Here is a 17,590-nt window from a genome sequence, read left to right as displayed (position 1 = left end):
AATATGATGTAGAAAATGCTTCTATGATAAATACATGTAGTATTTTGCTCGTGTAGTAAATTTTTAAGACTTTTTAGGTAACATCATATTTAAATTTTTTAAAAATGTCATTACTGTATTTTCTGTATAGTATATAGAGAACTATCTTATTCTGCATAGAATTCTGTTGTGATGATGCATAACGAAGTTTCTAGTTGGTCTCCTATCATCTCAGCGGTTGGAAGTTTCTGCTATTACAAACAACGCAGCAGTGAACATCCTTATCCTTGCATCTTCCTGCATATGTACCTGTATCTCTGTAGTATACATTCCTGGGAGTAAAATTGTGGAGTTAAAGAGCACACATATTTCAAATGCCCAAAGATGTCCAAACTTGCTCTTCTCCTAATATTCCAAGTCTTATTTTGATATATGGTTAAAGGGCTGGTCTCTGGCACCAGACTCTTTGGGTTCTAATCCAGTTTCTGGGTAACATAGATTATGTGATCTTGGTCAAGTTCTCTTACCTTTGGCTTCAGTTTTCTCATCTACAAAATGAAGATATACATATGTGTATGGATTATTAAGGATTGAATTAATTACTAGGTAAGGGCTTAGAATAGTGCTGGGCATATAGTTAGTGCTCAGTAAATGTTAACTGTTACTATCTTTTCATTATCATTATCTCAGTTAATGACATCACTTCCCATCCTGTCGCTCAGGCCCAAACCCCAGGTGTCAAGAACCCAGGCTTTACTTTCTAGATATTCCCTGAACCTCTCTTTACCACCTTTCATGCTACCACCCTAATTCAGACTGCCTTCTTTTCTCCATACGTGTTGTTTCCAGTACCGTCTGTCCCCTGTGTGTCCTGCATTTGGGAGCACCACAGCCATCTTTTTAAAGCTCAAGTCAGATCACAGGCCTCCTGCTTACAACTCTTAATAGTAGACCATTACAATTAGAACAGAACCCAAACTCCTTACCTTGGCCCTTGAAGCCCTTTAGATTTGGCACCTGTCTCCCCTATCCCAGCTCATCTCTTGTCACTTTTTTTATGTTCACTACACTTCAGCTGCAATAGTGTGCTTTTTCTTTAAAGACATGAATGTGTTTCCACTTTAGTTCTTAAATGTGCTTCTCTTTGCCTGAAACATTGTTCTATTTCTAATGGCTAGCTCCTCGTCATTTGGCCTTAATTAGATATTTTTGTACATATATTGGTATATATATATATGTAGATATGTGTATTATACATATGTAAGTACTTATTGTAGGACCTGGCTATAGTAACTACTAAGCAAATTACAGCTATCTTATTTATCTCCTAATCCTTACAACTACTTTTAGTTTCACGTGATATTGAAGCTCATAGTGGTTAAATCACTTTTCCAAAAGGTAACGGAGAAGGATTTAAACCAGGTATGTCAAACTCATTTTCACCAGGGGCCACATCAGCCTCGAGGTTGCCTTCAAAGGGCCAAATGTAATTTTAGGACTGTGTAAATGTAATGCTGCCGGGTAGAAACAAGGTGGAGGGCCGGATTCGGCCCGTGGGCCTTGTGTTTGCCACCTCTGGTTAAACCTATGTCTTTATGATAAGACATCTCATGCTCCAAGCCACTAAGTATGTATGCTATTCTGTATTATTAATGCAAGTCAAATTTGCACTGATTTTAACAATTCCTTAATAATACTTATTTTTCTGTGTTAATGAAGTTAATCTAAAATTAGCAAGATGAGATGAACACAACAGTGTAATTTATAGGAAAGTAAAAAGTCACATTGTTTAAAAAGGGAGGCTTTTCCAGTCTTAAGTATATATCCAAGATAAATGTTCGCATAAAAATTTGTATACACGTGTTCATAGCAATATTATTTATAATATCCCAAAGTGAAAACACTCCAAATGTCCATCAACTGATGAGTGGGTAAACACAATGTGTTACATACATACAATGGGGTATTATTCAGTCATTAAAAGAAATACGGTATCGATAGATTCTGCAGCATGGGTGAGCTTCAAAAACATTGTGTTAAGTGAAAAAAGCGGTACATAAAGCCACATATGGTATGGTTCTGTGTACATAAAATACCCAGAATAGGCAAATCCAGAGAGACAGAAAGTAGATTAGTGGTTGCCAGGGGCCAGTGAGAGGGGCAGTGGAAAGTAACCGCTAATGGGTTGGGAGGTTTTTGGGGATTAATGAATGCAGAGTTTGTGAACATACTAAAAACCACAGAAGTGTATGCTGTAAAAGGATGAATTCTATAGTTTGTGAATTATATCTCAATTTAAAAAGGAGAAGGGGACATTTTTGATGTTTGAGCCTCAGCTTTGCTACTTGTTAGTTATGTGACCTGGGCAAGTGACCTAATTTTTAATACCTGAAGTTTTATTCTTTGTAAAATGTATCTAATATATATAGTATGTTCTTCATGGGGTTGTAAAATTATACATAAAACTCTTAGTATAGTGTCATATATAGGAAGCACTCAGTAACTGTTAGCAATTGTTAATATTTCCAGTTTGACCATGGTCAAACATGGGCAGTTCTGACGAGCCTTATAAGAAGCACCTTGAGTAAAAATGTCTAATATTTGGTACATGGAGTCGGGATATACCTCCTACCATACTTTTGATTTTTTTAAGTGAAATAGGAATAAAATGTAGGATTAAATTGTTAACATTCAGGCTTTTCAACATGAGTGTCAATTTATGAATGCTAATCTAAATCCTTGTATGTTTTCACTTTTAAATTTACAGTACACATAGCCCAGTTTCTTAATAATGAATGACAAAGATTTTCTACATTGAATACGTTTTATGATATTATCTGGTTGAAGTGTGAGAAAATATAAAGTTTAGTTATTTATAACTGGAGAACTATAATTCATATTTAAACTCAGCTGCCATTTTTGTGATTAATTCACTGTCAGTTTAATGTTTTTAATTGATGTAGATTGAGCGTTTATTGGAAGCACAGTCTCTTCAGCCCTGCTCCTCTAAGACGACCACTGTGGAAGACATGGGGCAGGATGCAGCACAAACAGGGCTGGTTTCCATGGAAGCACAGTCGTCCCCGGGTTTACACATGAGAAAAAGTGTAAGCATTGCTGTAAGCACAGGTAATTTCTTTTCTTTTTTTAATTTGTAAGGAATTTTTAAAAATGCTTTTCATGTCCACTTTAAAATGTTTTTACATTGAAATTGGTGCATGACACAAACAGAACCAAAACCAAGGTAGTAAGAGTATAACTATTTAAAGTCTTTCTGTAATTTTCCTCCTCATGAAATAAAACTATACCTGAAAACAGGTATGAAACTACATAACAATACATTGTTTTTGCTACTTTCCCAGGCTGGACCTAATTCTAATAAGATAAATCATCTGTGGTTTGAGGAATCCAGGGAGGTTTCATCTACACACTGTTACTGACACTGGGCCTTGAAGGGTATGTAGGATTTTAGTAGGTGGAATCCAGAGATGGCAGAACAGATTGGGCAGAGAAGATAGTGTGGGCTCAGAGAAGACAGGCTTCTGAGTTGTTCAGTACTCTGCATTACAGTGTTATGCAGAGCCTTTTTTACATCCTTAGCAAAGGACCATCTACTTTGTTAGGTAAGCAACATTAAAGGCCTCAAAAAAAAAATCAGCAATGTAAATGACATTTATTTACATGTTTACTCATCCATCACCAGACCATGAAATCTTCAAGAACAACTTTGTGTCCTCCCGGGGTCTAGCAAGAGGTGTAGTACACAAGGTAGTAGAGATAAGAATGAAGAGGAAGAGTCACCTAAAATGCTGATAAGATTTGATAACTAATTGGATATAGCAGTTGAGGAAGAAGAAGGATTTAAAAGTTACTCCAGCTAAATGCAATGTGATATCTTGGATCCTGGAACAGAAAAAGAACACCAGTGGGAAAATTGCTGAAATCCAAATAAAGTCTACAGTTTTAATTAATAGGAATGTACCACTGTTGGTTTCTCTTTATTTTAAGGATTTTATTTATTTATTTTTAGATAGAAGAGAAGAGAGGGAGAAAGAGAGGGAAGCATCGATATGTGGTTGTCTCTTGCAAGACCCCCACTGGGGACCTGGCCCTCAACCCAGGCATGTACCCTGACTAGGAATCGAACTGGTGACCCTTTGGTTTCTAGGCAAGCGCTCAATCCACTGAGCCACACCATCCAGGGCTGATTTTTTTTTTTAAGTCCGCTACACAGTTATCAAATACTTATGAAATATGAGATTTGGACGGGTAACAAGAAAACTAATGCATGGAGCTAAATTACATTCCTTTCTAATGACATGTTAAAGGCTTGGCTCAGTTTTTAATTGAATGAATCAGCTTTACTGAATGACATATAAGTTTTAACTTGAAGATACACTACGCAGAAAATGAGGCAATTGAAAGAAGAAAAATGTATTACCAATGAGAGGAATTCCTTAAAATTGCTATTAATTTTGGTGTTCTATAATTTTATTTTATTTGTTGTTGTTGGCACTCAGTCCACTGAGCCACACCAACCAGGGCACAATGTTGGTTTCTTGATTTTGAAAAATATATCGTGGTAGTATAAGATGTTAATATCAAGGGAACCTGGAAGAGGAGTATAAACTCCGTATTAGCTTCTCTATAAATCTAGAATTATTCCAAAATTAATATAAAAGTTATCCCAAGATTTTAAGCCTTGATGATAGAGGGAAAGATGGTAGTATTGAAGGGAAGGAGGCGAGTTAGGGAAGTCAAGGAGAGAGGATGAGTACAGTCTGACCTGCTGAGACTAAGCTACTCTTGCAAATGAAGATAGTGAGCTCAAATGTCAAAAGAGTGGGAATGGATTGAAGACAAATTTTATGTTCTTTTCTAAACTATCCACATAGAGGGGAGGAAGGAGTGGGGGTAAAAGAACTTCATGCACACTTATAAATCACATTCAGGTATTAATTACTCAGTTAAGATTCTTTGTCTACAACATAAACCACTTTGAAGTAATTTAAGCAAGGACAGGAAATTTACTGGAAGAATATAGGGATGTTTCATGAAAGCCAAGGCCAAGAATGGGGCTGGACTTCAGGAAAAATCAGAACTAGAAACTGGAATACCATTAGGACCATCCCATTCTTCTCCATGGCTGTTTTATTCATCTGCAGTCTTCACTGCCTTACATTTTAAAATATAGCTCACTCAGAGTCCCAAAGTTTATGTGTGCACAGTTTTAGCCGTATGCACAAACCAGGTTACTGTCCATCAGTCCCAGTGCCAAATTGCAGAGAAACTGAAAGGCCAAGTTTGGGTTAGGTTTTATTCCCTGCTTCAACGGTAAGGGGGCTAGGAATCACATAATGAGGACACAGCTTCTGGAGTCCCATCTTTGTTAATTGCAGGGGTGATGGTTCCCAGGGAAAGTGTATGTGTGTGTTTGTGCGCGCGCACGTGTGTTGTAGAGGGATGGTGGGGAAGGAGTTACGGGTATTGTGAGCTAAATAAACGTACCAAAAGTTCAGTTTCCTCCTAGGCTGTCTTGTAAAAATTCTGTACATAAAGTGTATTATAGTTGCTCATCATCTGTATATGTCACTAGACTGTAAGCTGTTGGGGTCTGGAACACTGCCTTATACACTGTTGCATCTTCATTACCTAACATGATGCCTAAAACGATATGTGCTGAGTAAGTGATAACTGAGTGAAGTTATTCACATGCTGGAACTGATATCCCAAAGTTATCTGAAATAAGTTTTCAAGCATGATATATAGAATTCAAATATTTTGAAACTTCATGGATTCATATTCAGAGTTGTTACTTATATGCAGAAAAATGAATTATTAATCATTTGAATTAAATGGCTCTTAGAAGCACATTTATTCTATAATAATACTTAATTCCCAAAAGTATATCTAGTGATATGTATTCAGGAGAAGTAGCACTTAGAGATTATTATGCTAAGTGAAATAAGCCAGTCAGAGAAAGACGAATTCAGTATGGTCTCACTTATATGTGAAATCTAATGAACAAAATAAACTGATGGGCAAAATAGAAACAGAATCATGGGCACGTGGAACAGACTGACAGCAGTCAGTGGGGATAGCAGGGCTGGATGAAGAAGGTGAAGGGATTAGCCAAAGAACACATACACATGACCCACAGACCCAGGCAACAGTGTGGTGATGGCCAGAGGGAAGGGGGGGTGGGCACGGGTGGAAGCTGGCAAAGTGTGGGGAAATGGGGATGTCTCCAACGGTGTCTACAATAAAAATAAAGAAAAAAGATTGTAATGTTTAATACAAGATTAAATCATGCTTTTATTAATTTATTTTCATAAAATTATCCAAGTTGGCTCTCAAAGTAGAATGCATTTTGACTTGGGTTTACTTTTTGGTTTTAATTATTTCTAAAAATCATTTTATAAAGCAGTATTTCCCAAATTGTAGAATGCATAGCACTGAGGTTCAGAAGATGACTTGGAGTATTATACAGATGAATATTTTATGCTTTGTGGGTGTATTTATTCTTAGGAATATTGGAAAAATATAACACTTCGAATCTATGATTTCTTGGAAATGATGACGCTAGGTAAAAATAAAGTGAGTTGACAAAAATAGCAAGCAGGGAAATAATACATGCAAATAGTTCTGCAAATAATTGTGCAATTGATCCATAAAGTTTGGGAAACATTCGATTTTTAAATATGTGCCTGATATTGCCTGTATCTGATACATCCCTAAAATGGCCTTATAAATGTTTCATTAGAGTATCAAAATCAGGGATTCGTATTTTATATTTTGTCCTGTTTTTCAGAACAGTGGTTTTCAACACAGCACACCAAACTGTATTCAAAATTTTCATGCATAAAACACATCATTTGAGCATCACATCTCTTGAAGAATCAGGGCCCAGAATATCCCCGTTTGCTTTGTACCCCGGTTTTCTATCTTTTCACCCGCCACTTAACTCTTCATGGCATTTCTAAGGAAATATAATCTGAGAAGAGTTCTAGGTAATTGTGTTAAAATAATATAGCTAGTCTTACTTCACAAAGGTTTGTCATTTTTATAGCGGAATGTGTGTTTCAGTGTCTGTTAAAACATTTGGTCTCCAGGTGCCAGCTTGTTCTGGAATGCAGCAGCTGATCCTCAAGAACCTGACTCTCAGCTGAAGCAAGATGATACCAAGATTTCCAGTGAGGACATGAATTTTTCTGTTGATATTAATAATGAAGTCACAAGTCCTCCAGGCAGTGCATCTTCATTAAAAGCAGTTGATATTCCCAGTTTTGAAGAGAGCAACATTGCTGTGGAAGAAGAACTTAACCAGCCACTTTCTGTATCCAAGTAAGGTCTCCATGGTTCAATATTCATCCGACTTCCTTTTCTCTTTTAAATTCTATGGTTCTCTTGGTGATCTAACTCAATGCGCACACTAACCCACGAATACATCTACATCTGCATTTATTTCCATGTGTCTGTCTGTACTCGAAAATCCCTGACTTCATGCCAATTGTCTGATTCCAATCCTACACCCCCTTCTTTATTTAGAGCTTCTTTCCCCAGTTGAGAAACCTGGGTCTCGTTTTGTGCACTGTACTTAGTGGGTCAGTCCTACTTCAGTGTGTACATGAAGTAGCTTCCGAATGACTAAGAATTTTGAAACAACTTTACTAGAGTATATTTGTTTATAATTTTTATCTTTAGCCTTACAATATCGAATGAAAATACCTTTTTTCACTGTCATTTAGGTTAGTTTTTTCTTCCCCTTTCCCTTATATGGTTATGCTGTTTGTTTGCAGTGTCACTAAGGTGTTACTGTTTGTATTCCATTTGGGGGTCCCTCCATGTTCTAGTTGATTTTGTTTGTTTTTTCCAGTGTGGGAAACGTCACTCTGATTCTAACAGACCAAACTATATAAAAAGGTATACACTCAAAGGATTGTTTCCTTCTCCTTCCCGCTACCTTGTTCCCAAATTCTCCTTTTACCACCTCTTCTTCTACCCAATCTCTTTAGGTACTAGATTATCCTTCCTGTATTTCTTTCGTACAGATGAGCAGATATATCTGTATTTTATGTTATTTCTTTCTTAAACAGGGTATAGGAAAGTAGTGTGCCATAAGCACGCTCCTAAACTTTTCTCTTTTCCTTTGGCAGTATAGACTGCAAATCGCTCCAAACTGGTTCCTAGAGATCATCTTCATTTTAATAGCTGTATAATATTCCATTGTTTGGATGTGCCATAGTTTAATAAAACATTCTCCTATTTATGAGCATTTAGACTGTTTCCAATGTTTTTCAACAACAAACAATGCTACTGTGAATTACTTTGTTCATGTGCAGTTTTGAATCATCGTAGAAGTGGAATTCCTGCATCCAAAGTTAATTGCATATGTAGTTTCGTTACATGTTGCCAAATTTCCCTGCAAAGGGTTGTTCGAGTTTGTATCCCCACCAGCGGTATGTAGCATTATCTGTTTCCCCAAAGCCATGCCAGAAACAGTGCTCACCAGTCTCTTAAGTGATAACTGACATCTTGGTATTGTTTTAATTTTCATTTTTAAACTTATAAGTGAGTTGGATCATTAAAATATTTGTTAATTATGTGTTTGTCTTTCTTATACCATTTTTCTATTAGTTTTATGTCCATTACCCCTCAAGCTTTAAGTGTTCTTCATGTATCAGAGGTGTTCATTGATTGTGGTAAATATTGTGAATATTTTCTTCCAGTTTGTCAGTTGTATTTTGACCTTGTTTGATGTTTTTTTTACCATGTAATGATTTTTTACTTTAGATTGTCAGATTTATTGAGTTTTTTTTCTTAGAATTATATCTTGACTGGCATTTTACAAAGATTCGTTTTAGCTAATAATTTCTTGAGATTTTCATGTACCAAATGAGTGCTTGACACTTCATATCAAGTTAAAATTAGACACTATGTCTCTGGCTGGTGTGGCTCAGTGGATTGAGTGCTGGCCTGTGAACCAAAGGGTCACTGGTTCAATTCCCAGTCAGGCACATGCCTGGGTTGCCGGCCAGGGTAGGTCCAGTGGGGGTGCATGAGAGGCAACCACACATTGATATTTCTCTCCCCTTCTTCCTCCCTTCCCCTCTCTCTAAAATAAATAAAATCTTTTTAAAAAACTAAACAATATGGGAAAAAAATGAAAATAAGCTGAGTTTTAAAGGAGGTATGGTTAGAAAAATCATACCATATCTATAAAATGAAATACTATATAAAGATTAAAACTTGCTTTTTAAGAATATTTAATGAAGTGGGAAGATACTCATGACATGGTATTAGGTTTTTAAAAGCAACTTCTAAAGCTGTAATATGGTACAGTTCTTCAGAGAAAAGTCATCAGTAGGAAAAAAGCATAGATGGCAATCCTCTGAAGTGTTAACAGCTGTTATCTCTAGGTATTCCGTTACCCTTGACTTTTATTTTCTTTATACCTGGTATAACTTTGAGCAGTTACCCAACTAACCTCTGTGCCTCAATATCCTCATCTGTCAAATAGGGATAAAATGTAGTATTTATCTCATAGGTCTTTTGGGGAAGGATTGTATAAGATGGTGTACTTGAAACAATGCCTGGCCCTTTCTGCTAGTTAATGTTTATTACTACTTTTCTCTGTTCTCTACAATAGCCACAGATTACTGTTCTTACAAGTAATATTTTTAAATATTGCTTTCCAAGGTTACTTTTAAAATATGTATTTATATCCTAAATTTGGAAATAATAAATACTCATTGTATGAAATTTGAAAATTACATATAAGCATAAAGAATAAAAATACAACCAAGTATGTCGTGTGATTATAAATGACAACTTAGGTACTCTTATTTGACAGGTTTATAACTTGAAGTGAGCACTGACTGGTGTGGCTCACTGGATTGAATGCCAGCCTGCAGACCGAAAGGTTGCTGATTCGAGTCTTGGTCAGGGCACATGATCAATGTTTCTCTCCATCTCTTTCTTCCTCCTTTCCCCTCTCTCTAAAAATAAATAAAATCTGAAAAAACTTGAAGTAAATAAATAATATATTTTTAAATTTTAGAGTATCTAAAAATTACTAGTTAAGTCTTTCCTATCTTTAAACTCTAAAAAATTTTATGGCATCAAGTTCAGGAGAAATCAACAGGTTGTTTTCCAACTTTTCAAGAAAGTTATCTAAGTATATTATAAATAACGTAACTCAAAAAGGTATCATGATCCGGCTTATATGCAGCCTATAAGATGAGATGCTCATCACTAAGAGCTAAAGTTACAAACCAGAATGCTTGCTTGAGCCTTACCTCTTTCTTCTAGAGTTACTGCACTTCAAATATATCTTAAGGATACTTTGATAACTAACACTTACATTATATATATATATCCTTTCAAGCAGCTCTTCTCCAGTGGTGAGAAAAGAACCTGAGGTGCCTGTGTTCTTTCCAAATTCCCTGCTGGCAGAAAGCGTAAACATGTGCTTACAGAGTAGACCAACAGAGGGTGCTAGTAACAACTCTGTAACTTCTGGGGAACCAAAAATTGAGCAAGTAATGCAACCTTCGTCTCATCAAACGTCAGATAACCAGAAAATATACCAGGATTTATTGGTAAGAAAATGTAAAGCATTTCATCTTCTGTGTGATGGTGATTTAGCCTAAGCTTTTCCTATCTTTAAATTGATTGGGACCTTGATATAAGAAGATTTTCTGCAAATTAGTAATATATCATTTATTTTTTAGCTTTTCATAAAGTGTGATAACCTAAATCTAATAATTAACTGTAAGCATGCCAGTTATCAGGTACTTAAATAGCTGGGGAGGGGGGAGAAGCTTTATTTTAAAAATACAAATAATTGATATTAGGCCAAATCCAAACTGAAATTAGCACCATAAAAAACAAGCAAGAGTTTGCAGGAAGTTTGAATGTTGGAAAGAAGTAGACTATTTATGATAATGTTTAGTGATTTCAATTTAGGTAAGCAGCATTTTAATTGAATACTTAGCCTAGCCTAAGAAACTGAACTAAGTAAAGTAGATAATGTAACATGTGAATATGACCATCTCTGCTCTTGAGAACCATGGGGAAATAACACACGGATACCAGTAACAAACAGTTGGGGCTGGTGGAGAAGTGCTGTAAGCAAAGGCAACACAGACTAAAAAGATATAATTCTGGTTGAAGGAAAGCTAAGACATGTAAACCGGGACATGAAGGTCACATAACCCCAGCTATCACTTCCATCCAGATTGTAGGCTTTGGAACATTCGATTTCTCCATTTAAAATTGAGGGCTAATTAAGCTTACTTCACGGAGCCCTTATATTCCTCAATGAACACACATTTGTTATTCGCCTGCTAGGTCCTAGACTGGTGCGAGGAACTGTGTGCCCCCGGAGTGAAATGTGCTTTAATGCCAGGAGGATGGAGGTAGTATTCACTCTCACTCAAAGTGAGAGAAGAAAGGAGTCAGCTTCTGAAAGTAACAAAGACCTATGACATGCATAACTGAAACATTACTATTTTTCAGATGAAAGCATGGTTTAAAACTTTTGTTTATAAAGAATTTTCTATAAATACTGAAAACACTTGAAATACCACTCAAACAATTTTATGTCTGTTGGTTTTGAAATGAACAAATTCTGAACAGATACACATTTTTTTTTTAAATCAGGATGGAAACTTTATTCATAAATCTTGAGAATTTAGTTTTGACATATGCTGGTGAAAGGCAAAATGGAAGTTTTTTATTATTTCCCTCCCTCTGAGTCATTTTTATGTTTTAATTAGATTATTGGGATGACATTGGTTAATAGGATCACACAGGTTTCAGTGCACATTTCTATGATACATGGTCTGTGCATCACATTGTGAGCCCCCCACCCATGAACAGACATTCTCAGCTTCCTCTAGGATCTGCTCAAAGCATTTATTGGGATGGACTGCTTTTATAAAAACCCCACAATACAGTGGTGCCTCGAGACTCTTCGTCAATTCACTCCAGAACTCGTGATGAGTGCCAAGACCGACAAGTCCCTAACGAGTTTTTCAAGCGACGAATGATAAAGCATTTTCTCTTGCGGGGTGGCGTCATGTCTCATACACGTGCAGCGAGTCCTGAGCAAGCTCCGAGTGCTGAAACTTTTTTTTCAGGTCCAAATGCATCTAGTACAGGATTTGACAGAGTTCCAAAGCTGATGAGTCCCGAGGTGTGGCTGTACCTACAAATGTACTTGATACTTTGTAGAATTTGGGAAGATATTAATTTACTGTTCCCTGGCCTTACTTACGCTATCATTTACATTTTTGTTTCCTAAGATTGTTAATGGTGATTTTTAAAATATATCCTTTTTCTTTTCATCAGGGTCAAGTGAACCACCTATTAAATAACTCTTCCAAAGAGACTGAGCAACCATCTACCAATGCAGTAATTGTCAGCCATGAGTGTACCAGAACCCAAAATGTTTACCATGCAAAGAAAAAAAAACATGATTCAGGACTGGTGGACAAAGATTGTGTTCTTAATGCAACCCTTAAGCAACTAAGAAGCCTTGGAGTAAAAATTGATTCTCCCACTAAAATGAAGAAAAATACACATAAAGTGGATCATGCCAGGTAATTTTAAAATTTATTTAAAGGATGAATAAATTTTAAATGTATGCAGCAATTTCATGAGAAAGGGCATACACTTGCCACTCAGTTCAGTTGATTTATCATTTATTCAGGGCCTGCAATATGTGTGATGAATAAGAAATCATCTGTACCCTTTAGATTCTCCATTTAAGCAGGAGAGAGGGTTATATAAGTAATTACAGAGATATTGTGGGATGTCTCCTGGGTAAAGTGCCAGTGAAATGCTCTGGGAGTCTTGGGGAAAGAGAAATGAGCTTTGATTCATTTCTGGGGCCTGGAAAGTCTTGCTGGAGGTGATGGTGTCTGTGCCAGCTTCTGGATATTATGAAGTTGGGCCCCCTAGTAGTTACGTGAACACTACCTACTGCTCAGAAATGCTCCAGCTGGCCACGTTCTTCTGTTCAGACTCCTCTGCGTCACAGATGACCTTAGCACCTACCTGTTTTAAAAAAGGATAAGAATCTGGAAATTATATTGTTAAGGTTAGCGTGTTTTCTGTTAATTATTTTTGTTGCTGTATTCTAGTTACAAAAGTAATAGTCTCATGATTTAAAAAAATATATCAAATAATACACAAATATCAGATAAAATACAAAAGCCCCCACTCTCCAAACGTTTCAGTCTGATTCCTCCAAGGTTACTCCTCTTGTTTTATATTTTTCTAGAAATGTTCAAGTACATACATGTCTGATGAGTTGGTGATTGTGGTTGATGATTTGGTGGTTGTTTTTTTCCTTAACATTTATAGCTTACTTTTCCTTATAGTCGCATGCAGTTCTTTCTCATGCATTTAAACAGCTGCATAATATTCTGTGGGACCCATGTACTATAATATAGTGAACCCTAGTCCTCTGTTAATGGCCTTTTAGTCTGAATCTCTTATTTCTTATCTCAAACAATGCTGAGTGAACACCGTTCTACAGGTCCTTGTACAAGTATCTTTGCAGGATAAATGCCTGCAGATAGGCAGGCTCAAAGGAGGTGTGCGTGTGAGGTTTTGGCAGATGTTGCCATTCCCCACCAGAGTAGTTGTGCCACTTTCTACTCCCCCCACGGGGTAGGAGCGTGAGGCAGTTAGCATTGGTGAGGTAGAGGCTGTACACTTGTTGGAATGCACAGATCAGCTTGCTGTCTGCAGGGGGCCCTTCTGTTTTGGTGTGGCTGCCTCTGGGGAGTAATATATTTCTTCACAGTGGCCACACTATTTTAATGTCTCTAGTATGAAACATTGAAAGTAACACACTTTAGTGTATAACGAACTTCTTGGATTAGAAGTTTCTATTTGCTTTTTCAAATTATTTACATTAATATTATAAATATATTTACAAATATGTAGATATATTTTTAGTGTGCACACATTTTCTGATTTAGTGCAAACTGCTTATAATTTTAGGAAATAAACAAAGAAAGTAGAAAAGGACTGTATATTCAGAGTATGTTATCACTATACTATAGCATAAAAGAATAACATCTGGATAAATTGATAGTATCTCTTTCAACTTATTCCCACAGTCTCCAGAGCATTAAGTAGCAAGAAGGTTAAGGAAGAAGTCCTTGTACAAACCATCATTACGGAGCACGCTGTCCCGTTGCTGGGTGGTGGCATCGCTGGTCTCCGGGAATATTAATGATGAGAGTGAAACTACCCGATAGTTATGTGGGCTTTGTAGGGGTAAGGATGCATAGTGGCTAGCACATGTAAAACAGCTGAATTTCTTCACTGAATGATAGGGAAAGTCGTAGCTTATTCTTTGACTAGCATATACTGTTTACCATAACAAATAGTATACAAATGACTCTTATTTTTAGGGAACAAAAAAACCGATAGCAAAATACAAGTTGCTGGATAAGTCCCAGAGAGTAAGGCAGACCTGACCTCAGTTTGCCAATTACTACTGTTCAACTTAAGAAAATTATTTAAAAATCTCTATTCCTCAGTTCTCTCAACTGTAAAATAAAGATAATAATAGTACTTGCTTCTTTCATTCAGTAAGTATTAATTCAGTGCCTGCTCCCAGGCACCAAGGATACTGCAGTGGGGGACAGAAATAGACAAAAATTCATGGGCTTTCACAAGGGAGCTAGACAATCAACGAGAAATGGGAGTTAAGTAGATACAGATAGCCGTAAATGCCAAGGAGGAGACAGAAAAGTAGGGGAAGGGGAATGTGAGGATTAAATAAGATAACGAATGCATGGCAGAGTGCCTGGCATATAATATGGCATCCATCAAAACTAGCAGCTCTTATTGCACATATGATATGAAGGGAAAGACAAGTGAATTTGTTAACATTAATGAGGTAATACCAGCCAAAGCGAGTTGAAGGTTGTATCCAATAAAAGGAAATCAGGGTGTACACACACGCAGTAGTCCATACACCAGGTATATGGATATGGACTAGAGCACGCAGTAGTCCATATCCGTCACGTGCTCTGCTCCGAGACTGGTTGATGGTTTTTATTCATTACAAATAGAATCTCTTCAACTGTGAACAAGGTAATATTCTGAGTTACTCACCAGAGCTTATGATATTATCAAATGTGTTTTTTTTTTAAAATTTTTGTTTTACTTTACAAATATTTGCCTTACCAATAACTTTTACATTCAGGGGCCTGTATTTTGTCTAAAAACCATGACTGATGTTTAAGGTTAGGAAAATTAATTTCTGTTCCACTTTCAGTCTGTAAGTCGTGGGTTACCTTCTAGGTTATCAGTTTTACCCCTTGAATGTATCTGGATCATCAAGACATAGAAGTCTGAGCTCTCAGATAAAGAGCACCATGAGGCTTAGAGCTGAAGCCCTTTAGTTACGTCATAGCCTGGAACCCCTTTAGAGTAATGCTACTCGGCCCTCCAAATAAGGTACGTGACGGCCCACTCGGTTGTGTCTTTCAGCGTGCTGGCGTGCATCAGCCCTGAGGCGGTGATCTCCGGACTGAACTACGTGTCATTCGCTAATGTTGGCGTGAGTGGCTTAAGCCCGAACGGCGTGGATCTGAGCATGGAGGCAAATGCTATAGCTCTGAAATACCTCAATGAAAATCAGCTGTCACAGCTGTCTCTCACTCGGTCAAACCAGAACAACTGTGACTCATCTTTTAGCCTTCTACATATTAATACAGACAGGAGCACAGTGGGGCTCAGCTTAATTTCACCAAGCAACATGTCGCTTGCAACCAAAAAATATATGAAGAGGTATGGACTCATACAAAGCAGTGACAATAGTGAAGATGAAGAGGAGCCTCTGAAGAACACAGATAGCAAGAGTGAACATTTATTGAATCAAAACCTTACATCCAAACCTGAACAACTTGGTTGTCAGAAGGAGCCTTCTAGGAATGCCTGTGAAGGAATTAATTGTAACAACTGTGAATCCTTGGGCACCCACACAGATATGCCAGTACTGAGGAATATTACAAATGAAGTTCCGCCAAAAGCAGCACAGCGGTTGAATGAAAACCCAGCTTTCTTGTTAAAGAACCTTAAATCGAGTCCTGTAGTCAACCTCCGAACCGGAAAAGCAGAGTTTACCCACCATCCTGAAAAAGAAAATGAAAGGGGCACTCCAGTTTTTCCTGAAAGTCTGAAACCTTCTGAAACTTTAAAGCAAATGAATAGCATGAATTCCGTAGGCACCTTCTTAGATGTAAAGCGTCTCAGACAGTTGCCAAAATTATTTTAAATCTTTCACGCCCTTCCCTCCTGGTATGAGGAGAGGATGTCTTCTGAAAATACTTAAAGAAGCCAGAGCCTGTTGGTAGTTTGGGGATTCCTAATTACTCTAAGGGTCACCCTGGTTTTGGCAACAGCTGACTGCAGAGACCTGAACCAGTGACCTGATTGTGAGTTGACTGGCTGGTGGGAGGGTGAGTTCTCTCTGTTATAGAGCTTTTCAGTGTCTCTGAAACCTTTTTTAAATAAATAAGCCCTGAGATCAGTTATTTCAGCAAACTTAGGTAAACAGACACTCTAACGCTGAATCTGCACTGTTCTTTTCTACCGTGCATTTGGAGAAGTAAGTTTGTTTTCCTAGCACGCTGCAGCTCTGCATCTGCCCAGAATCGCCCAAAAGGACAAAGTTATCATGACCCTGCCTCAATGAGCTAAATCAGCCCTTACTGAATTTAAGAGGAAAGTTTTGTTTTTAAAAACTAATTTAAGATCTTTTCTTATAAGGAGTGTATATATCCTCTTAAATTAAGATGTCTATTTGTTAAATTCTGTGGAAATAAAACTTTAGCAATATAGTGGGTTGAGGTAATGTACCATGTTCAACATACAGCGCTAACTATCACAGAATAAGAAAATTATTGGGTATGAGTGTGTTTTATAAACTTTGTGAGTTTTTCAAATGTTTTAATTTTTAATAGAACTAAAATATGTATTAAATTTAATTAAAAATGTCTAGATTGACTGTTTTCCTTTGTCCTCTGCTATAGCATATCCTTCTCCACTTAAAGAAATTTAGACACCAGAAAGTTACAAAAATAGTACAGAGTTCAGGAGTACCCTTCACCCAGTGACCCCCGATGATGATTAATATCTTACATAACAATGAGAAATTATCAAAAATCAAGAAATTGACATTGGATATAGTACTAATAACTATAGAACTTCCAGGTTTCACAAGTTTCTATACATACACATTGACTTACCTTTTGGTGTATATGAAATTATATGAAATTTCAAAATTATATCACTATCATAGGTTACATAATCGGCACCACAATCAGCATACAAAAAGAACTCTTCCATCACCCCTCAAAAATTCTAGTTCTACCCTCCTTCCAACCCTAATCCCTAACAACCAATGGTCTGTTATCCATCACTAGAATTTGGTCATTTTGAGAATGTTAATATAAATGGAATCATAGTATGTAACTTTTTGAAATTGGTTTTTACTCAGCATAATATCCTTGAGATCTATCCAAGTTGTTGAATGTATCAATAGTTGCTTCCTGCCCTGGCTGGTATGGCTCAGTGGATT

General features: G+C 36.9%; 1 protein-coding gene across 3 annotated transcripts in view; it reads left to right on the top strand.

Annotated features, from left to right (window-relative positions):
• Positions 1 to 17,073, top strand: part of STIL (STIL centriolar assembly protein) — a 47,093-nt gene extending 30,020 nt beyond the window's left edge. For 2 of the 3 annotated variants that reach the window (XM_024571150.3, XM_053921416.1), the window contains 5 exons: positions 2,943 to 3,108; positions 7,092 to 7,323; positions 10,367 to 10,580; positions 12,334 to 12,584; positions 15,499 to 17,073. In XM_024571150.3, coding sequence (XP_024426918.2) covers positions 2,943 to 3,108; positions 7,092 to 7,323; positions 10,367 to 10,580; positions 12,334 to 12,584; positions 15,499 to 16,285 — 1,650 coding nt within the window. In that variant the 3' untranslated portion in view covers positions 16,286 to 17,073. The remainder of the gene's footprint in view (positions 1 to 2,942; positions 3,109 to 7,091; positions 7,324 to 10,366; positions 10,581 to 12,333; positions 12,585 to 15,498) is intronic. The other variant, XM_053921415.1, reaches the window with a different exon arrangement.
• Positions 17,074 to 17,590: the final 517 nt, after the last annotated feature.

The sequence above is a fragment of the Desmodus rotundus genome, chromosome 3 (genome assembly GCF_022682495.2).
Source record: "Desmodus rotundus isolate HL8 chromosome 3, HLdesRot8A.1, whole genome shotgun sequence".
Classification (NCBI taxonomy): Eukaryota; Metazoa; Chordata; class Mammalia; order Chiroptera; family Phyllostomidae; genus Desmodus; species Desmodus rotundus.
Note: the sequence above shows the minus strand (reverse complement) of the source record. Positions and strands in the feature narration are given on the sequence as shown.